Genomic DNA, 23356 nt, shown 5'->3' with positions numbered 1-23356 from the left:
CTCCGTATCATATATTAACCACCTTTCAGTTTTATGGCGGGCGTCTCTGGTGCAGTGTCATCATCTCTTCCCTTCACTTGTGCTGCATTGCAGGCGTTGCTTGAGTCCATGGTTGATGCTGCTGAGAATCTTTGTCCCAATGTGATGAAAAAAGCCCACATTCGACAAGACTTGATTCATGCCAGCACCGAAAAGATTTCTATTCCACGTACCTTTGTTAAAAATGTCCTGTTGGAGCAGTCTGGAATTGATATCCTTAACAAAATTAGGTAGGTTTATAATGTTAATAAACCTAGGAGCTGCAATTTCTGTAAACGCAGTTGAGGCAGCTGTAAAGAGGGTTATTGTTGGCTGTATCCATATATAATATGTTTAGGCATGTTTAATAGGCAGAAACTGTATATAAATATAACTGTGCATAAATGCATAGGTTTTATACATTTCCAAAATAAGATGATCACGTAAATGCCTGCATTACTTAAGGACATAGAATTATCTGCTCTGTTTAAGGGTTTTATATTTAAGAGGGGGGTACATGTTTGTAATCCCTGTTTTCTGTTTCTGAAGTTTATCTTTCACCTTTATAAGTCACTAGCTTGAAGATTGAGATCAGTTTGCTTTTTACCACCATAAACTGTGAACAAATGCACAGCCTATAAATAGGCAGAGGCCCACTTTGACCTTAGCATGTTTTCCTTCTGGGTTATTTTGGTGGGTCCGTAATACTATGTGTGTATTAATGGTGTCTTTGCAGTGTTTACCTAGATTTCTGTTTGAAAAAGTTTGAAAAATATGACAAGATATAAATATTTAGAAGCTGTAATTACTGGCAAACTTTTCTGAATTTTTACATAGAGACTCTTGGTCCATCACCAATATTACATTACAGCTCAGCTAATTCTCATAATGTTTCTTAGTTGGGGAATCAGATGACTAAAAACTAAGTTCAGAAACATTTTTTAATTTTCCATTTTAACCATTTTTGAATATTGATAAAGATATTTAGATGTAGCAGAAATAATAGCTCCTGTCTATAGAGCTGGGGGTGGTACTAACACACAATGATATAGCTAAGTGACAGTCCATGAGAAGAATGAGTCAAAAACAAAACAAGCCCCAAATTATATTGTCGTTAACTAGATATCAAAGGCTGATGACTTTAAATCCAGATTATAGAACTTTGAGGATTTAGAAATTCTGCAATAACTGAATAATCTCAGGTCTTGTTTTTGTTTGTTTGTTTGTTTGTTTTGTTTAACTAAAGCACCTAAATCCTACTCAACTGAATTGTAAGGCAATTGGAAGGACTTGAGAAATTTTAGAAAAGACTTATAGAAGGTTTATAGGACCCCATAGATTAGTGACCTTATAAACTCTAGCCCTTCACTAGGTGTGCTTACTTACATTTTCTTATAACTGGTGGTTTCAGAATTTTTTTGGTTGGAGATGCCTAAACATTAAGGAGAAAATAATATATTGGCTACTATTCTTTCATAATAATGGTTTCAGCCACAAATAGATCCTATTCTGATAGCTTTATTTGAGTATCAAATTCTGTCAAATATGATCATTTCCTTTGAAAACAGGCAGATTCTGAAAGTTGAACAGCAGTATAGAACACACATCAATGAATCAATTTTATGTCCCTTAACTCCTTACTTGGCTTTTTATAATACATTATACTGAACATTGATAGAAGGAAAATATTTACACCTACACATGCATGTATGTATACATTCATACAATACGCACGTTTGCATGGGGAGGTTAAGTTGACTCTTTTCCTCTAAAAGCTTTGCAGACTGGAAGCTTAACCAGTAAGGAAGCATAGTATCCAATAGCAAAATAATAGAACGATCCTGAGATATTAAAAAATAATTGCATTTTTAAGATTCTATCTTTTTTGGTGCTACAATTTGAAATAGATAAACCACTCCTACCCACTTTCAGAGAGAAGGAGAAGCTATTGAACCTATAGTTTTATGAGGAAGTATAATTTCTAAACATGCCCAAAACGAATCAGAGGAAGTACTTAAAATTAGATTTTCAGGTCCCTCTGAGAGTTTGGAGTGGGACCAGTAACCTGTATTTTTAATATGAGACCTGGGTGAATCTTATATCAGTAGACACCTCTGGGGAACAGGAAAGTATCAGATAAAGCAAATAGCTAGTGATACCTTGTTTCAGGGGCAGAAATTAAACGTATTTTTTATCTTTAGCTTAAGATAATTTTTACTGTAAGTAAAAAGTACTTCTATTCAAAAATCTCCCCAGGCAGAGAAATTTCCATGCAAATTATTGCCATTAGGTTGGCAAGATTTTTTCCGTGTTACACGAATATCTTTTCAACGTTAGCTTATGAGACAATGTTGGAATATAGGTATGTATTTCTCTCACATATTTACCTTTAAATATATTGTGCTTAATGTACATTTGTACATATGTGCATTAAGATATTCAGACCAAGAACACACATAAAAGTGGAATTCTTGGGAATACCAAATTGCAAAAATGCAAACAAAAATACCAGCCATCTGACAGACTCTTTGTGGCTGGGTCTGTTTATTAGTAAAAACAACAAGCCACTTTCTGCTGTGTAGACAACTTTCTGAGGTCAGGCAACAGGCACCAGAACTGCAAATTTCAGTAACCTGTCTTCATAAAAGATAAGCGTAGATGATTTTGTAAATATTCAAAGTAAGATGGTCAGTCAAAGCAGACGCAGTTATGGTATCATTTGATTGGTGAAAAGTTTTTTAAAAGGGTGAGTGATATGCATACTAAAGCAGTAACTAAGACTTAACAACCAGGCTAGACTTTCTTAATTTACTCCAGCCCAGGTTTGTTTTCCTTTATGTCAATGGATGAATTGTTCCTCACCACATGGTACATACGGTTCCCATTAACTTTGTCTTTTTCCAGATGTTTTTCATTTCTACCATTAAATCTTGAGTTTTGAAATTGCAGAGGCAGGTTGAAATTGGTAAAGAAAGTCTATTACTTGTGTGTTTATGGCAGTGTTTAAGGTTTATTTTTGGAAATCCTTAGTCCTGTTCACACATTCTTATATTCTACTTTCAAAGACAGAAATGGAATCACAATTGACCTTATCACTATAGCAGCAAGGATGGATGATTTTTCCCCCCTTGCACAAATTAAAATAATACTCTGTCCTTTTGATTTTCACATAGTGAAGTAAAGTTGACAGTGGCCTCCTTCCTGTCTGATCGAATTGTGGACGAAATCCTGGATGCACTCTCACATTGCCATCATAAACTGGTGAGTGCTGTGCACATCTTGAGCAGGACCTCCTGTTTCATCTCTGCTGTGATGCAAGATGACTTCCGGTGTGGGAATGTGATTTCTTTCACACTATTACATCTTTATGGTTTGTGATCTTGATTTTCCTCCTTTCTCTTCTATGTTGCTTCTAGCCATTCTGGAGCATGTTAGAACTTCTCCAGAGAGAATGATAAGGGAAAGCAGAACTGATTATATCCAGAAATCTTATTGTTCATTTATAATGAAAGTCAAAAGTTTGGGGAAGAAATGTTGAGACTGAGGTCTAAAATTAACATTTTAATGTATCTTTGCTCATTTGTTGCTGATATGATTATCTGATAATGGACTATTCTAAAAATATGGTAGAAAATAAAAATATTTGAATAAAGAAAGTGCAAGAACAAAATGGGCATAATTTAGTGATGGATAGTTGCTGACTGGCCAACAGGTGCCTTGGATATAACCAAGGTAAAAAAATATATATTTTCTTCATCTAGAGACTGGCACTGTCTCTAGAAAATGGCACTGGATTGTGTTTTTTTTTTTTTTTTAATACTTTAAGTTCTAGGGTACATGTGCATAACGTGCAGGTTTGTTACATATGTATACTTGTGCCATGTTGGTGTGCTGCACCCATCAGCTCGTCAGCACCCATCAACTTGTCATTTACATCAGGTATAACTCCCAATGCAATCCCTCCCCCCTCCCCCCTCCCCGTGATAGGCCCCGGTGTGTGATGTTCCCCTTCCCGAGTCCAAGTGATCTCATTGTTCAGTTCCCACCTATGAGTGAGAACATGCGCTGTTTGGTTTTCTGTTCTTGCGATAGTTTGCTGAGAATGATGGTTTCCAGCTGCATCCATGTCCCTACAAAGGACACAAACTCATCATTTTTTATAGCTGCATAGTATTCCATGGTGTATATGTGCCACATTTTCTTAATCCAGTCTGTCACTGATGGACATTTGGGTTGATTCCAAGTCTTTGCTATTGTGAATAGTGCCGCAATAAACATACGTGTGCATGTGTCTTTATAGCAGCATGATTAGGTAGGGGACTTTACTTCCAGTATCAGTGCATACGAAAAAATGTGTCAGAAACTCAATGTTTCGTAAACTTGAGGAAGTTCTCTGAAGTACAGATGAAGCTTTTATAACTGGTTATATCTTATGTCTCAATATGATGCAGTGGAAGTCTCCCAGGAAAGTTATAGCAATGTTTCCTTCAAGAAAAATAACTCTTTAATGTTTTCTTAACTGTGTGGGATGGAGATGCCAGTTTCATGGTATTGAATTATTGGTTGACACTAGAGAATCCTAAAATGGGAGGAGTAGCAACAGCTGCTTCTACATGAAGCAGACAAAATGCATGTTTTTGAAAAATTCATTTGAGAAAAATGTGCACGACCGCCTTCTAAAATCTGAAAGACAAGACAGACATCTCTAATAGCACGATTCAAGTGCTGCCTGTGGACCAGAGGTGGCCCACTAATGGATGATTCCCCAGAGGAAGCATCCAAAAACTTCTTGAGCTTCCAATATCAGTGCATATGAAAAAATGTGTTTTTTCGTTATAGCACCAAAAAAAGATAGAGTCTCCAAACACATGTTATTTTTCTGATTTTTCTTTTTATTGTATTTTAACAGTAAATTGTTTTGTGCTAAATTGGAAATATAAAAAACCAATTTATCACCACATTGAATGTAGGAAACACTGTTTTCTATTTCCTGGCACAGTAAAGAGCTACATGATTGTTTAGAGCTCCTAATTCAGCCTTTTCTTTTTTGTAAATAAGTACAAACAAAAGCAATAGAGTATCCATTCATTCATTCGAGATGGGAGTCTTGCTCTGTCGCCCAGGCCGGAGTGCAGTGGTACGATCTTGGCTCACTGCAACCTCCGCCCCTAGGTTCAAGCAATTCTCCTGCCTCAGCCTCCGGAGTAGCTGGGATGACAGGTGTGCGCCACCACACCTGACTAATTTTTGTATTTTTAGTAGAGATGAGGTTTCACCATGTGAAATCCTTTCTTGATCTCCTGACCTCAAGTGATCCACCTGCCTCAGCCTCTCAAAGTGCTGGGATTACAGGTGCGAGCCACTGCACCTGGCCTAGAGCATCCTTTTAAAATAAGCTTTTTTTCAGAAAGTTTATTGATAACCCGTAGCTCCAGGAATGGCCTTAAAATGCTTACTTATGACACAAATACTACATATTATACTAACAGAAATCTTCATGTGAGAACTACACTGAAGGTTTGAATTTTTCACTTTTTTGCATTTGTTTTTTCTTAAAGAATTTACTCAGAAAGTATTGACTTTTTTAATTGAGAAAAAATTTGCTGAATGCACTTTTGGTTTGCACTTCATTTTAACATTAGTACTGCTGATTTAGATTGTAAGGAAAGAGATTAAGTCCCATATGAAGGAAATACTATCTTCAAAATGAAACCTTGTTTTCAATGACTTTCAGATACCATTTTCACTAACTTAAGTTTGTAAACGTTCTCAAAGTTTCCATAGACTTACCAACTGGTTTTCAGTGTTTCAGAATTAAATCAAAGTTTCTGGTGTCAGATCAGCTCAGCACTGAAGTTTATTAATTTCAGCTAAGTTTATTCTACCTCTTATTTAATTTGTTATGTTTACCTAAAGTGTAACACTGGAAATTAAGAAATCATACCAAATATGGTATTCATTATATGAAAACAATGAAAGCTAGCAGTAATTAAAATTTTGCTAATAATTTCCTTCCTTTCATTCCTTTAAAAATAATGAAAGTTGGAATTGTTTTATTGCTCTCAGATACTTTTTAGTACTAGATATAGAAGGAAATTTCTTCAGAGGAAATATCAAAATCAATAAAAACACTACTAAGTTGTCTCTTCATTTACTAAAAGAGATTTATAATTTATTGCTTAAAACACTCTGATTCCAAAGAAAGATAATAAAAGAGGTAAGTTACTGTACTGTTCATATATTAAGAATTGTCCTTATCACTTGTCAACATTGTGCTCCACTGCGCCATCTTGTGGAAGATGTCTTCAGAAATCCAGCTAACCAGCGCTTCTGGTCTCTGTGCTTTAATTTCTCCTCATATGCGTCTTGACCTTCTAGGCTGACCATTTCAGCAGACGTGGCAAGACCCTTCCTCAACAAGAATCCTTAGAGATCGAGCTGACTGAGGAGAAGCCAGTTAAACGTTCCATCATCACAGTGGAGGAGCTAACAGAGATAGAGCGTTTGGAAGATCTGGATACCTGTATGGTAAGACACATCCTCTGGTGGCGCCGTTACCCTATTCACTGGATTGTGCCATTTCTTTTTTTAAACAAATCTCAGTTTTTGAAATCAGACCAAATAAAACACTCTCCCCACCCCCAGAGAATTCTTTCAGAAAAGTCCTAAAGAGGCCACTAATGAAGTGAATAAGCTGAAGCTTTAGCACCCGTAAGGGCTGGTATCCCTAGTGGGAAAATTCCCAATTAGGAAAAATAGATTAGGTAACTCTTAAAGGTTTTTGTGACAGGAAAATATCATCAGTTAAAATTATAAGTAACCCATTAAAAATGTGGAGAAAGACTTTTTCAAATAAAAAATATATATAGGGTGACTTTCTTGGTCTTACCGGTTTTCTTTTGTTACACAATTTTTTGACAAACTCTTTAAATTTGGGCTTCCTGTTTAAATGAGGTTGTGTTTCGTTAACCTGATCTGATGTGCTTTAGAAGATCGAATGCACACCATAGTGTTTACCTAACTGTAGGTCTTAATTCCTTATCCATTTTCTAAATTTCACGTAACATATCCATCTGGCCCTATAACTAGAGTATGTAGGTCGTTAATACCTTTTCAGTCTGAGAAAAATTATATCTGAATCCTATTTCATTATTTTAAAATTTATATTAATCAGCATAGCTACTTCTCACTTTACCATGAAACAATTGTTTGTGTCTATATCATCCTCTGTATTCAATATGTTTATGTTTTACAAAATGTTTGCTTTTTAATAATTCCTTATAATCTGAGGTGGTGGTGGTAAGACTAAATTTTGGTTACTTGTATGTCCAAATGTTTCTACATTAGCTTGTGATTTTAGTAATTTTTAGATGAAACCATTGTTAAGAAACAGTACTTGTTTTAACTTTGAACACCAAGGATCTGATATGGCCGATATTACTTTCCTAGCTTAGGAGAGAATGTAGTGTGTTAAGAAGTTTACTTATTTATAAACCACTGTTACCATGTTTTAAAGTCTGTGAATAAAATATTTGAGGGTTCTCCATGTAAAGTCCTGTCCTATACAAGGAGAATAGCAAAGAAAGCCTAATGTATAATCCAAGATTTCAAGCAACATCCTCATATCACTAAATAAAGCTGGGAAACAATTTTCTATATAATTATATAAAACTACACATATATTTAATCTGCGTGGAGGAAATTGTCAAGTTTTTAAAAACTTGGTTGTCCAGCTCATTATAAAATTTATATTTCATAAGTATTTTGAGTTTGTTTGCCTTTTGAGGCATTAGAAGTTGGACACTATGTTATAGGACAATTGTTCTGGAAAGCTCTTAGACTAGTCCTAAAAGAAAATAAATAATAGGAAATAGAGTTGAATTAAAAATTTGAAATTAATTCTGCATATCACGTTTCCTAATTTATTTGGTCATGTGTAAATTGGAAAAGGGTGAAGGAAAAACAAGCTAGTAAAATGTATTTTATTGGGTTTATAGATGATGTGGTTTGGAATGAGGAAATGGTTATGAAAGACCGACTCAGCTACGGTAACGTTGGTTTTAAATGTGTAAGCTTTGTTTGGAAGTAAGTTTTTTTTTTTTTATTAATTTGGTTTAGTTTTGTGAAAGGAAGAAAAAGGTTTTTCTTTTCTTGTTTTGTTTTTGTTTTTTAAGTGAGTGAGTTGAGGGTAGAGGAAAGGAATAATTTTTAAAAATGCAGTTGGAAGACCCCCCTCAGAACTTAAGGGACAGCCCTGCAGCAGGCACAGCCCCTGTGAGGCAACTTCCATTGTAAAAACATTCATGTTGCCATGATGCCTGAAGAGGCAGGAGTAGATGCAGGTCTCTTTGAATTCAACTCTCAGGACAAGCCAAGTTAGGAGGGTAGACTTTATCTGGTTTAAAGCGCCAAGGAGATAAGCAGGGAGGGCAATTCCTGAGATGAGCATGTGTTGAGTCCTGGGGTGAGGAACAGGACCCTGGGTGTTGAGGGAGTGACAGAGAAACAAAAGGCTGAGCTCTTCATCAAAAAAAGAATATATAGGTAGGCATGAGTTTGTAAGTCATGAAAGTAACTTTTTTTCTAATAAATATTGTCTTCATTCATTATTCTAACTAGGCTAATAAGTTGTTTAGTAGAAAACCAGAGTTAAATTTGCTGTTAGTGTAATGAAAAAGAATATTTTTTGTGTATAAAAAGTGCAAGTTTGGCTTCTATACTATTGATAATGATTTCCTGTATACTTTCAGCCTAACCATCAATTCCAAGCCACCCAAAGGCAGAACCATTCACATGGCAGCAGCTGCCCCAAGCCCAGGGATCCCTCTCCTAAAGGAAATCTATTTTCTGAGCTTTAGGTGGTACAAACTCATAGCTAATTTGGAAGGAGTAGAGCAATAGATTGGTCTTTTAATGCTTCCTTTCATAATCAAGGTAGCAACCATTATTGTTTGTTATCGACATCCATTACCAGATATTTCAAGTTGTGACCCTCATATGATGCCATTGGGGGAAAAAATTTGCAGTCCATATTTCAAAGGGAGGTGCATTTAATTCGTGATGATTTTCAAAATGAATGTATGCATTTTCCTTGGCAGCATTTCTATCTTAAGTGATCCAGAAAGTTAGGACTCAAGATTAACTGTTGTGTTAAAAACTGTCAGAAGGACAAGTACATAAGTACATGCATGCAACCTTTCCCTCATGGCATTAAAAAAAAAATTCTACCCTGGTGGAATTTTTGACACATCACCAGGAACTTTGACACATCACCAACCTGCTATTCACAGATTTAAGTTTGTTCACAGATCCTGGCACTTTTTGTGCAGGATGTTCATAGCTACTAAACCCATTTCTTTAGGAAACTGGGCAGAGATTCTGGGAACGCCTTTTGTCCCCTGCCCCTGGATTTCTATCTTCATGTTTTCTTCCATTTCTCCCTGGTCCAAATGTCAATTCCATTTCAGTGCTTAAGTCTCTTTAAAAAAACCAATAGTTGTAATTGCACTAGGGGAGGTTTAAGGGCATGTTAGGTGTAGAAATTTATATTAATTGAGATTTAACGTTTACCTTCCTGGAGTTCGAAACGATAATCCATACGATTGATTTCTTTTAAAGAAATTCATCACTTAGTCAACAACAATTAAACTTTTGCTTTGACTAAGCGAAGGCTGAAGTAAGAATGATTGAGTGATTTCTTGGGACCTGTAATCTACTGGAGGATAACTAAGCTTCTAATCAAACTTAATTTTATAAAGTTAAAGAAAAAGGCTGTTCTTTTTAAACAGAGTGTCAGAAAAGGGAATTTTGTTTGTTTCCAATAAGATAAATGATCTTTTTCTTTTAACTAGAAGAAACTAAGAGGTAATCTAGTTCAGGTGGTAGGACATAGTGGGGAGGAAGATAACACAAACTATTAAAATAACCTGCATTGTTTTTTAGCCTGTGTCTATTCTCTTAGTCCCGGAGAGTGTGGTATCTCCCTAACTGTAGGGCAGAAAACCAGATGGTTTAAAAAGCCTTCTTATTCATGTATTTAACACTTACGTAGTACCTGTGACATGCAGGCACTATTCTGAGCTCTTTATCACCGTTAACCAGTTCAGTCTTCATAGCAACCTGAATAATAAAGTCTTATTAATACCTTCTGTTTAATAAATGAGGAGACTGAAGGAGAGAAAAGTTAAGTAAGTAACCCACGATTAACCACAGGCAGGCAGTTTGGTGCTAGAGTCTGCATTTAACCAGTCTGCTATAATGAGTTTGTGGATTTCATCTATGGTATTTCTTACCAAAGGATTAAAATTTGCATTCCATTTGGTTATACCACATTGATTTCTGTAATATAGGTACTTACTAGCCCCAGATGAAATGAACATGTGAACAGAAACACAAGTAAAAGGCGCAGTGTCGTATAACCATAATGGAAGCCTATAGTTTTTAAACATTGTTGGAAACAACTGTGTCAAATATCCGCTGTGCTCAATTGTTATCCAGTTGTTAGAAATGAAGTTGCCCACTTTTGGCTTACCAGAAACCTCCTGAGCCTCTCTATGTGTTATTTTGTTGGTGACAATGATTAATTAGTTTTCCTATATGCTTCTTATCATTTCAGCCCACATGCTTTATATGTCATGCTGAAACATGTATTTCTTTAGAATCTTTATTGTTCACAGACCATCTGTTCTTCTGCAGTCGGATGCTCTTAGAAAATCAGTATTCTGAGCCATATCTTTGAACTTTGGTGTCTTATTGGTCCTTGGGGTATTAAAGGATGCAGTTTTAGTTCTACTGATTAGTTATCTCTAAATATTTAATTTTTCTCCATATATAGTATACCATCTTTTAAAAATAGCCGAAGTTTGGGATTTAAGTAGTATGCCAAGTAAGTGAAGAGCCAGTGTCTGCTTCTTAGGCATAACTAGCTCACTAATTGTATGTAATTCTTTCAATTATTTTAATGAGCATCATACCAGTTTTAAATCAAAAGATATTCATGCAGATGAGCAGTTTGTCTGCTTATTGCTATTTCCTAGGAAAAGAATCTTAAAAGGCTTGAATTATTACCGAATGCATCTTTGTGAATCCTGTCTCCAATGACAAAATAGCAATTATTTTCCTTTAACAAATTCAGCTTCAAATTTCAATATATATATTTTAAGTTTTTTAATACAGACTAAAATTCAGCAAAAGTCTATTTGACTTGGTCAAAATAATATTGTTTAGAAGAAGTTTAAACAGACGGCCTTATTCTCAAGTACCAACAGCTATTAACTGAACTAATCTATTCACAGTGTTGCCAAACACAGACTATTGAGTCAATATGTTTCATTTAAAATGGTTTACACTAATATTAATTATGTGCCAAGGGGTGTTCAAGTCATCATTATTAATTTTCTCTTATAATTTTATTCTGTAATGTCCTTTTCTTATTGATATTACTTTTGAAAGCAGAGTTAACTTTTTAACTAGTAGAAAGCAATTGATTAAAACGCCTTTATTTCCAAATTCTAAATTTCAAAACTATAGTACACTCTCTGAGTCCAACTAAAATGGTTAATATGTGTTCCTCAAAGTTTGTGATAATATTTGTTTTTTTATTTTTTATTTTATTATTACTATTATTTCTTTCCTCAGAGATCCTTGTTCTGATGTAATAATATTTGTTACAGTCCTTTGTGGAAAAGCCAGGAACACATGTCCCATCCCTGAAGAGTTCATTGTTGCCTCAAGACCCAGAGTTAATATTTTAATTTTTAACTTACATGAATACCACTATCAGAGGCCCTATTCCAGGGAGCTTCCAGAGATCTGACCCAGACATTTTTTTTTTTTTCTTTTTTGAGACGGAGTCTTGCTCTGTCACCCAGGCTAGAATGCAGTGGCGTGATCTCAGCACTCCAGACTCCGCCTCCCAGGTTCAAGTGATTCTCCTGCCTCAGCCTCCCATGTAGCCGGGATTACAGGCACCCACTACTGTGCAAGGCTGATTTTTGTATCTTTTAGTAGAGATGGGATTTCACCATCTTGGCCAAGCTGGTCTCAAACTCCTGACCTCATGACCCACCTGCCTCGGCCTCCCAAAGTGCTGGGATTACAGGCATGAGCCACCACACCCGGCCAGACATCTTTTTTAAAGGATTAAAACAAAGCCTAAGGTACAGTGTTGACTGCCCTCACAGACCACCCGAGAGACAAAAGATTTCCCCCTTATTGCAGTTATTTCTAGAAAGAGATGAATCCTACACCTTTGCCCTGCAGGTGACAGAGCAGGCTTCACCCCCAAAGCCCTAAAGCTCCCAGTAGGAGCTAAACTCCTAAGATAGAAGTTGGGGCATACTAAATAAATCCCTCCACAAAATGACTTCAAATATGAGCCAATTGTGACTACTCAGGGTATTCCAAAACCAGCACCCAAATTGGGCATCTGACCTGTTGATTGGAAATGGTGATTCTTAGGAGCTTAATTTTGACATGTAATTATCATTATAAAAGGTAATTTTGTAATCGTAAACTAGACATAAACTATATTAAATGTCTCTAGTGACCTACAGATTTATAAAACAGAAACCATTCCACTGATTTGTTCTCTGTGTGTGTGTGTGTGTGTGTGTGTGTATGAATGATATAGGTAGAAGTATACTTCTCTTAAGGAGGAAAAATTTTAAATGAAGTCTAAGTGAAATAAGTTATTTATAAGCAGTCACAGATTTAATGACTCCTGGGTGTAGTACAGTAGAGCCAATAGTAAGTGAAATAATTTCTCTAAACTCAGTCTCAGCTTTCCTCCCTTAGAAACCTTGTGCTTTTCAACATGCCATGATGACACTTGTGTCAACAACGTTTCTCTTATGTCAAAAAAGCTCCAAATTATCACTGCTTTCCAGTTGGAATAAAAGATCAAATCCCTTTGGGATGAAAGGTTTCCTCTTTAATTTCTGGTTAAACAATTTTCAAATTGGAGAAAACAATGTTTTTAGATACTAAGGATGTATTTCTTGTCTGTATATATGTATGTGAGAGAACCTGCCCAAAGAGGAAGACAATGGGAAGTCCTTAAAGAGGACTTGTTTACCCAGGTGATGGGGTAAAAGAAACATCTGGAAGAAGGTGGCTGCTGGCTCTCAACAGAGCCCAGAGGAGGAGGCAGTTGTACTTGATGTTGAAGTCTTTAGTAGCGATGAGCTATCAGAAGATCCCTTAAGCCAAGAATAGGCTAGACAGCCATTCATTTTTTCAACAAATGCTTATTGTTCATCCATTGTATACCAGGTATTCTTGGCTTCTTGCTAGGAATGGAAGGTGAAAGAACCATTGTATCACCCACCAAGCTTGCTACATTGAGGGGCAGATGTGGCAAGGTAGTTTTGGTGGATCACAGAACCACCATCTGTGTAAATCCATCACTTGAATTTGCTTGGATGCTGGAAGCTATGAGTCTACCACTGAAATGAGGTCATCAAGAAAGGCTTGAATTCATATAGGTTACATCTTTCAAGCTTTTGGTCACAACCCACTAGGGAGTCATGAAATCAGTATAATGGTTGCAACCAGGATTTTTAAAAAATGATCTAACATAAAGTATGAACATATTTTGTGTCATACTAAGTATCATAAGTAACATACAAAATGTAACCATAAGTATCATATTACACCAAATGTTTGTTTCAGTTATACATACATGGATATGTAAATTGGGGTGTGACATAATAACATATACGTCTTACAAATAGGTCACAGTCAAAAAAATTTGAGAAACTTTAGTCTATAATAACTCTCTCTACCCTAGTGTGTTTCAGCTTTCTCAAAATATTAGGCACATAGCAGCTCATGCATGATCTTATTATTTCTCCACTACACTGTTTAGGTCAGGAAAGGACCTGAGCAGAGACGCAGGAGTAGAAGAGGATTTGGTACCCTGGAGAGCCTCTTCTAAATAGGCTCATCATTTGTTTCATTGTTTTGCACTCCCATGGAATCACTTTTACTGAAGTGTGCTTTTGCCTTATGTTGTTGATCTTCATTGAAGACCACTTTAATAAATATCCCTATGAAATTCGTTACCATATATACTCTTTATACTGTCTGTACCACTATTACTGTCACTCTGTTTTATCTTAAAGTGCAATTGTTACAGCTAAATCCAGGTGAGATTGCAGGCAAAGGTAGTAGACGTTCTGAGTAGTTTACCTTCTGTCTTACGGACACGATGGATTGTGCCGTGTGTCTCGCTTGGGTATTGTTAATTGAGAGGCTCAGAACTGAATGTGCATTTGACCTATAAAAAGTGTGCAGTGCCTGAAGAAGTATAGTTTGTTGTATTAAGCTGTAATTCTGGCTTCATTTTTTTCTTCATTGTCTTGATTTACTCATTAAAAAAAATATTGCTGTTACATATGGGCCTCAGCTCATTTTCAGACTGAAGTGGTTATACATTAGTAAAGTGAAAAATTAGATATGGTGGGCAAGTGCTCTGATAGAGGTAGGCAGGTTGCTATGGAAGCACAGAGAATTGGTGTCCAACCCAGCCTAGGGGAGGGGTGTTGTTAAGGAAGGCTTCCTGGAGGAAGGTTCTGTGCATCATGCCTGGCACATACCAGGCCCTCAGTAGCTGTTGGTACAATGAGAGATGGCATGAGAAAGAGAAGTTCGCTGGAAGGAAAATAAGTAAGTAAATTTAGTAGGGAGAGTGGCACATATAGAACTCTGGAGTGAAGATAGAACAGTGCAATTTGAGGAACTAGTATAGTATTATGATATAATAGGAATAAAGGATAGGAGAGGGGATTAGATGGGGAGGCTGGAAGGGAAGGCATGAGCCTTATCACCAGAACCTTGTAGATCTCACTTAAGGGTTTGTTTGTTATTTATTTGTTTATTTTTAAGGCAGCAAGCAGCCACCAAAGGTGAGGAAGCTGTAAGATGGGCTAGGTTTTTGCAGAAACAGTGGTGACTTCTGTTTTGTTCATCGAGATTGAGGTACTCACAAGGCCCTGGTTGAAGTGTCCAGAAGTAGCTCTGGGGCTCAGTAGTCAAGTCTGAATAAGGAGTCAGCCATGCCCAAGTAAAGCCACAGTACAGATGCGCTCACCAGACTGCCTTCCCTGAAGTGATCATTGCCTCTTCAGCTCTGTCAGCAGTGTTCTTTTTCCACATTCATGAAATTTATCTCAGTTTACCTTCAGCGGCCAGGTACGGTGGCTCACCCTGTAATCCCAGCACTTTGGGAGGCCAAGGTGGGCAGATCATGAGGTCAGGAGATTGAGACCATCCTAGCCAACATGATGAAAACCCCGTCTCTACAAAAAATACAAAAATTAGCTGGGCATGATGGCACATGCCTGTAATCCCAGCTGCTCAGGAGGCTGAGGCAGGAGAATTGCTTGAACCCAGGAGTCGGAGGTTGCAGTGAGCCGAGATCATGTTACTGCACTCTGGCCTGGTGACAGAGCGAGACTCCATCTCAAAAAAATTAAAAATAAAAATTTACCTTCAGCTACAGGTACATATATTCAACTTCCTACTTGACATCTTCAATTAGGTGTTCAAAAAGTATCTCATATATAGTATGTCCCAAATAGAATCATTGCGTTCCCGCCTTCCCTTCCTAAGGCTTCACCGTCAGCTTTATGACTTTCTATTTCTACCCATTTGTTCCCAACTCTACCTGTCAGTCTCAGTATCTCTCTTGTTCTTTCACTGTCCAAATCTGTCTTCCCTCCCTCATCCAAGATATGTTGGTTTTTGTCTGGACTCTTGAAACAGGCTTGTACCTCACACGCCTACCTTCACTGTTGATTCTGCAGTCAATCTATCCTCTATTCAGTATCCAGAAGAGTTTTCTAAATGGAAATCAGATCGGTATCTAAGGTGTCAAATCCTCTGATAGCTTCACATTGTACGCAGAATAAGCCTCCTGGTCCATAAGGTCCTACATGGTCTGCATTCTGTCTCTGTCTCCTAATCTTACTCTAGTCTCTCCTTTGTTCACTTCCCTCCAGCCACTGATGGTTTTCTTGCTTTTCCCTACAACTTGTCCAGGCTCCCATCTCAGCTCTTGTTCCTTCACCTTGGAATATTCTCTACCAACTTGTACCATGGCTGTCTTCTCACTGTTTAGGTCACAATTCCAGTGTTTCTTTCTCAGAAGTTGTCCTTGATCCTCTGAGCCAAAGAAGCCTTCCAGTCACCTTGCGTATTATATTATCTTAGCACTTATCATAACTTGAAGTGATCTTACTCGTGAAGGTATAAGCTTCTGGCGGGCCGGGACTTTGTGCTGTTGACCACATATCCCCAGTATCTAGAGCAGTGCCTGGCACAAAATTGTTCAGTAAAGTTCGTTTCTCTCCTCCTGGCTTTGAATTGTAATTACTTGCATGAGTTTTCTTTGCATGCTTCTTGAAAGAACTAGAGTTACATGTTATTGATTTCTTTTTTTTTCTTTTTTTTTTTTTGACATGGAGTCTCGCTCTGTCGCCCAGGCTGGAGTGCAGTGGCCAGATCTCAGCTCACTGCAAGCTCTGCCTCCCGGGTTTATGCCATTCTCCGGCCTCAGCCTCCCGAGTAGCCGGGACTACAGGAGCCCGCCACCGCACCCGGCTAGTTTTTTTGTATTTTTTAGTAGAGACGGGGTTTCACCACGTTAGCCAGGATGGTCTCGATCTCCTGACCTCATGATCTACCGGTCTCAGCCTCCCAAAGTGCAGGGATTACAGGCTTGAGCCACCGCGCCTGGCCATGTTATTGATTTCTATATAGCTAATGCCATCAGTAATTATCAGTAGTAGCAGATTAATCTGGGAGCTATAGAAAATAATTCTTGCATGGAAAAGTTATCTTTAAACTGATGTGGTTCAATTAATGAGAAGATTATAGATTACCAAGCTGTCAGCAAGTTGCTTAGGAGAAAGAGATTAAAACCACCCACCCACTGTAACCAGTGCTTTGTCATAGCAGCCAGGTGTGGTAGCTATTTTAACCCATTTTTCAGATGAGACTCGTAGAAGTCAGAGATGTTAACACACCTTCCCCCATCGCATTGCAATAAGGAGTAGCTGCAGCTGAGAGCCCAACTCCACACGATCTGACTCTCAAACACATTCTCTGTATGCAGAACTCATGGTCTTCAGGCTGGCCTGAATCACAGGAACAAAGACCCAGGGGAGGTTTGTAGTGGGAAAGAGCCTTTGCACTGAGGGCTTACACTGAGTGTTCAGCGGATAGTGTCTTTACTCCCACAGGCCAATTATTTCTTTATAGAGGTTTATTCTTATTCTCAGTGGAACTGGGGAAGATATTAACATATGGTAGCAAATCCATACCTCCTCCAATTATGGGGCAAGCAATGGCGTGGATTGTAGATGCCTGAACTGATGGAAACAGCAGAAAGATCCGGGGTAGAGGACTCTGCTTCTGGAAGCTGCCCATACGTACAATAACACATGTGATCCTTCCAAATTCAGCCCTTGTGGTTAATCAGGCTGCACTTCTTCCCCTAACTTTGAATTTGATAGTTTTCCTTCTTGCCTGATAGAATCTTAGGTTTAACCAAATATTCCCTGAGATTAAAGACTTTCTGAGGAGGGGACAAGTAGGGTGGATTTACTTGGGCTGAAATTTGGGAATGACAAAAAGAAGTGGCCTAAATGTGGGTGGAGGGAGAAAGATAACTAGTGTATGACTCCACTCCACGTTATGCTTTTGACCATTTAAGATTAGGTCACAGTAGATAAATTAAGTGATTCTGTCTAAATTTCTAATTATACTGTTATAGTTTAGAAACATCAATTAAAGTTGGGATGAGTTAAGCTTCATTCTTCAGCTCACATGTAGACATTCAGAGAGTGAAGTGGGCCTGTCAAATTCTCAGTTTCCCTAAATGTGCCTCAGAGGAAACCTGTCACTACTGGAATTTATATTTAAGATTTCTCCCATCTCTCAGGGCCGAGGTCAAACCTCTATCACAAGCCTACCCCTTAAAAAAAATCAAAATATAAAATAAATGGTTTTTAGCTTTGGCCTTTAATGTATGTGCTGAAGAAAATCACATTGACTTTCATTCTGAAAAATCACACTTGGAAACTAGACCAAAAAAATTACTTCCATGCTCCAAATATAACTGCAAGGGATTTCTTTTATAAATTCTTGTCTAGATTATATAGCCTTATATAAATGTGTTTCTTGGATTTATATGTTTCTGACTTCTTTGAGAAACGATTTTAGGTAGCAGATTTAATAATTAATAGAAATTAAAAAGATAAAGTGGGGTGAACAGAGTTTTAAGAGGAAAGAAAACCTGAGGGAGTTCTAATACAGCAATCTTAAGGATCCATTCCCAGCCTAGGACCACATGGTGCTCTCTTCTGCTTGCTGGCTAAGGGTGGAGCCTTAACCTGGAAACTAGTGCTGCAAGTTTTAGATCTAGCATTTGATTATCCAAATTGGGGTATGTGATCATTTCTCTTGTCCAGACAGAAGACGTTCTAGCCAGAGCCAAGCTGTTGGGTGGGTACCTGCAAATCGAGACAGGGTTTTTCTTTGAAAGCAGCTTCAAATCCACTTCAGCCCTTGAGCCGTGTACTCAATGGAAATCCCCAAATGCCAAACTCAGTTCAACAATTCCAAAGTGACTTTTTTTCTGAAAAAGATTTCAGAGCATTCTTTATCATGTCCATCAAAACCTTAGTGATGCTTCTGGTTGTGCACTGTGTGGCCTCTTTCCCTGTAGGTAACTGAATGAATTGGCCACCTGTTTGTGGTTATTTGATGTTGAAACTTTAAAAGTTTGAGAATGCCAATGGAAGAGTCATATGGGGTTTGTTCCACTTAACATTAAATCAAACAACAGCTAAGAGATTGCCCTCATTATACTCCAAAAGCCAGTTTTGTTTTGTTAGAAAATAATGCCCTAGTGGCATATAAGTCATATGTTTGCTAGAAAATGTACTCAACTTTTCATTATACCTTGGCTGTAAATCGATAATTCATTTTAAAACGAGATCAAAGCCACCAAAGATCAAAAGCAGCAAACAACATTGCTTATTGTTTTTGACAGATGTTCTCATAGGTAGAATAGAGTGTATGAATGGTGATCTGAAGTTATGGAAAAATAGCTATCAAAATAATTGATCTGTAATTTAGAGAGGGATATCTTGAGAATTCACTCTTTTGAGAATCTCTCTTTAGAATTCATTTAGTAGGGATGTTGATTAAAAGGAGTTAAACTGAGCATGATGAAAATCTTGGTTTCCAAGCTGGAGCAGGTTTCAGAGTTTTGGTGGTAAGCCATCTTTCCCTGAAGCTCTGTTTGAGGTTGAAGAGTTGGGATTTGAGGACCTAATTTCAGTAAAGCTTGGGGAACGACTTGCTCTGTGTTAAAAAGTATAGGAACCAGATCTTCTGATTACTGATTGATTACCACAGCTCTGTAACTAGGATCCTAAATTTAAATTTATAAATTTATTAGTTTTTATTATTTTATTATTTTTTATTTTTAATTTAATATGTTATTCAATTTAGGATAATTTAATTTAATTAATTTATTATTTTTTAATTTTTATTATTTATTAATTTATTAATTTTTGTCATCATTATAAAGCTGATATTCCATGAAGGGAGCAAATGTGTTACCTGAAGAATTTAGGCTGATTTTGATTATTCATCTTGATGTCACTGAACTATGATGTGCATTCTAAAGAAGAGTATTTAAATCTTCTCCTAAATTCCTAATTTTTGCCTTCCATTTTAACATGGATTTTCCAAGATTGCGACTTAAAATATCTCAAGTTTAATACTCAGTGGGGTTCCCCCTTTGTTTATGTTTTCACAATAAAGAAAATATTAAAATGCTATTCAAGTTTTTATGACCATTGGATTAACATCATGCTTAATAGTGCAACAAAGTAAAGAATTTTCCCACTTTTTAAAAAATTATAATGCTACAGGGACATATACCTGATCTTGTAGTAATAAACATCATGCTTCTGTGCCCAGCAGGAGTCACACACATTGTGGTGGCAAGATATTTGCTTGGAATCAGTGCCAGAGAATTCTATTTTTGGATTTCTCTTAAGAAAAATGTATTAAATTTTATTCGCTTTTTAAGGAGAATATTTAAACATGAATTTTCGCTTTTGCATCAGTTGCAAGATGAGTTACAAGGAATAAAAAGTGAGGTATTTCCTGTTTCCTGGAGAAAACGTGACAAAGTTAGGAAGATAAATATTTTTGTTGTATCAAAAAATTGTGCAGATCTGGAAAATAAGGAAACAAACCATTTTAATTTCAAAATAGTTCTCTACCATGATCTTTACAATAGTCTCTCATCAGTGCTATTCCCTAAATATTTTTGTTTTAACATCATGATGCCAGTTTAACTTTTATGTGAAATGAGACTCTGGATATAAAAGTTAATGAGTGTAACATGAATAGCTGGATTTAATGTTGTGTTTAGTAGGAAATGTGACACATCACTAAATCTCTACATATCATTCCTCCTTTTGTCCATCGATTTATTGCAGCTTTCTCAGAGTTATGACTTCCCTATACCTTTTCTTTCTAGGCTTGCAAAGGAAGACTTTATGCTGTCCAACAATTGTCTTAGAAAGAATTAGGTATCTCTTTTTCTCAGTGAGATTTACACCATCTCAGACTTTTTTAAATGGAAGTGCACAAAAATTACTTTTTTTTAACTACAAATGTGATAATACTGTTTGGCTAGATATTGAGGGTAAAAGTCAATTAAAAATTACTGAGTTTTCTCCTTGAGCTGAAAAGCTAGTAGTAAGTATTTAGTTTTTATAATCTAGTTCATTAAACAGGGAAGGTAGGTCTAGGATATTTTGTATCAAAAAGCAATGATTAGCTCTAAATTCAATGGGATCATTTCAAAGCTCAGAAAATCCAGTTGAAAGGCCTTCACTGAGACATTCTGAGCACCAAAAAGAATAATGAATAGTAGTTTAAGATACATTGAAGTAATAGAGATCCATGCATTCATAGTAATACTCAGAAAACATCGAAATGCCAGTACAGAGGATTTTAAGAGAGAAAATGTTTCTCTTTTCAGAGGAATGGCAACTAATAAATGTAAGAATAATGAAAGAAGTAGGAAGTTATAATTTTGCAGTTCCAATCAGATCTATTAATTCAGGCAAGGATTACCAATAGTTGCTTTAAAATCCAGATGGACTGAATATATCACCTCATAGAGTTACTATTAATTACCAAGGGAATGAGTACTTTACAATGGAGCACAGCTGGAGAGTCCCCATGCTAATCAAGGGATCAAGGTCAGTCTTACCAGTATTGGAACAACCTGACATATATGCCAATCACTGTGATTCATTCAGTAGTTCACAGCGTCCCCTATGTGGTATTCATGCTAAAAATGTTTCATTGAATCTAATTATGAGGAAACCATCAGACAAATATAGAGTGTGAGGCAGTCTATAAAAACAATTGGCCTGGATTCATGGAGAAAGTCAGTATTATGAAAATGAAAAAGAAAGGTGGGGATGGGAGTGGGGAGGGAGGATGTGCTAGATGAAAGAGCCTGAAGAGACATTACCCTATATAATGAGTATATTCTCTATTAAGATCCCAAAATGGAAGGGGATGTTTTAAGGCACCTGAGGGACAGTTGGGGGAATTTGAATATGGACTGTAGTGTGTACGTTAGATATTATGCAATTGCTGTTGATTTTCTTAGATGTTGATAATAATGTATGATTATATAGGAAAATATAATTCTTAGGATATTCATGCAGAAGTATTTAAGGGAGAAATGTCAAGATGTCAACCTTTAAATGGTTCAGAATTTTTTTTTCTGTGTTTGTGTTAGAGAGAGAGATGAGAATGAAGGAAATAAAGTAATTTTATGTGACAAAATGTTAACAATTGCTGAATCTAAGTGAAGAGTATACTTGTATTTATTAGACTATCCTTGTCCTTTTAATTTGCTAAATTTGAATATGTTAAAAATAAATAGTTGGGGAAAAAGATTGGGTGTATGTATTTGAAAAGTGTATTGTTTAAGGAGGTGGACATCATGGCCGGGCGCAGTGGCTCATGCCTCTAATCCCAGGACTTTAGGGGGCCAAGGCAGGAGGATTGCTTGAACTCAGGAATTGGAGACCAGCCTGGGTAACAAGGCAAAACCCCTCTCTAAAATACAAAGATTAGCTGGGCATGGTGGTACGTACCTGTAGTCCCAGCTACTCAGGAGGCTGGGGTGGGAAGATGGCTTAAGCCCAGGAGGCAGAGGTTGGACAGTGAGCCGAGATTGAGCCACTGCACTCCAGTCTAGGTGATAGAGCCAGACCTTGTCTCAAAATTGAAAAATAAAAAAATAAAGAGGTGGACATCAATGCATGAACCACTAGGGTCCATGAGGAAGTTTTTGTCCGTGTAACAAGAAATAGAAAAAATACGCTAGATTTGTCATGAAAATAAATGTCTCTAAAGGACTATTCTTTATAATAAACATGTCCTTACTATTTTATCTTTGTGCCTAAATGCCCTTTTTGGTAACAATGTTTAGTACTGGTAATATTTGTTTTTAAACAAGTCTATAGAACTTGCATGTGGGGAGTGCACTGGATTAAAGCAGTGTTCAGTTCATTCATTCAAACACACACTTCTTGAAGGCCCATTATATGCCAAGTCCTCTATGGGCTCTGGGGATCTAGAGGTGAACAAGACAGAATCCTGGCTTGTGTTTTTCACCCAAGAGATATTCATTTTGTCTTCCCCAGGGATGACCAGGGGATCAGGAAGGGGATGGGCACCTAAAGGAAATCCTTTGAGTCATTCTCTAGGCATTCCCCTATGTCACCCAAATTAGTCCCATTTATCTATCATGTGTTTTTGACACACTGCTTAAGATGTTTCAAAAAGTGTTCTGCTGTATATTACATGAAAACCATTTTCATTTAAAATGAAAAAAAATTACTTTTTGTGAAAGGATGCTATAGTAAATTTGTTGGCCATTAGATAAAAAGAATGTATCTCTGCCTACACACCTCCTGTTTCTATTCTAAACTCATTTTTTAAAATAAATATACTTGATGAGGTGACTCTGTAGTTGAAATTCTTGTAGGTTTTCTGCTTTTTCTTCCCCTGGAGACTGAGGGAGGACTGATGAGACAGTGGCCAAAAGACACCTCTGCCAGTTTTTTGCCAGCAATAAGAAAATGGAGGGTTTACCGCTAAGCAAAAAAAAAAAAAAAAAAAATGTTAGCCTTTTTTTTTCTTATTTCTTTTTTACTTAGAGGTAAACGCTTCATTTCCTTATTTTTCTAACTAACTGGCTTTTTCCCACTTCACCTAGTCTGTC

The 23356-nt window shown here is 36.9% G+C and overlaps 1 protein-coding gene across 2 annotated transcripts in view; it reads left to right on the top strand.

The window, feature by feature from the left end:
* Window positions 1–23356, top strand: part of LRRC16A (leucine rich repeat containing 16A) — a 371092-nt gene that overhangs the window by 302152 nt on the left and 45584 nt on the right. For both annotated transcript variants that reach the window (XM_011966488.1, XM_011966487.1), the window contains exons 27-29: window positions 94–269; window positions 3192–3279; window positions 6397–6546. In XM_011966488.1, the coding sequence (XP_011821878.1) occupies window positions 94–269; window positions 3192–3279; window positions 6397–6546 (414 nt within the window). The remainder of the gene's footprint in view (window positions 1–93; window positions 270–3191; window positions 3280–6396; window positions 6547–23356) is intronic.

Source organism: Mandrillus leucophaeus, unplaced genomic scaffold, assembly GCF_000951045.1.
Source record: "Mandrillus leucophaeus isolate KB7577 unplaced genomic scaffold, Mleu.le_1.0 Scaffold760, whole genome shotgun sequence".
NCBI lineage: Eukaryota > Metazoa > Chordata > Mammalia > Primates > Cercopithecidae > Mandrillus > Mandrillus leucophaeus.
This window is presented reverse-complemented; position numbering and strand designations above follow the sequence as displayed.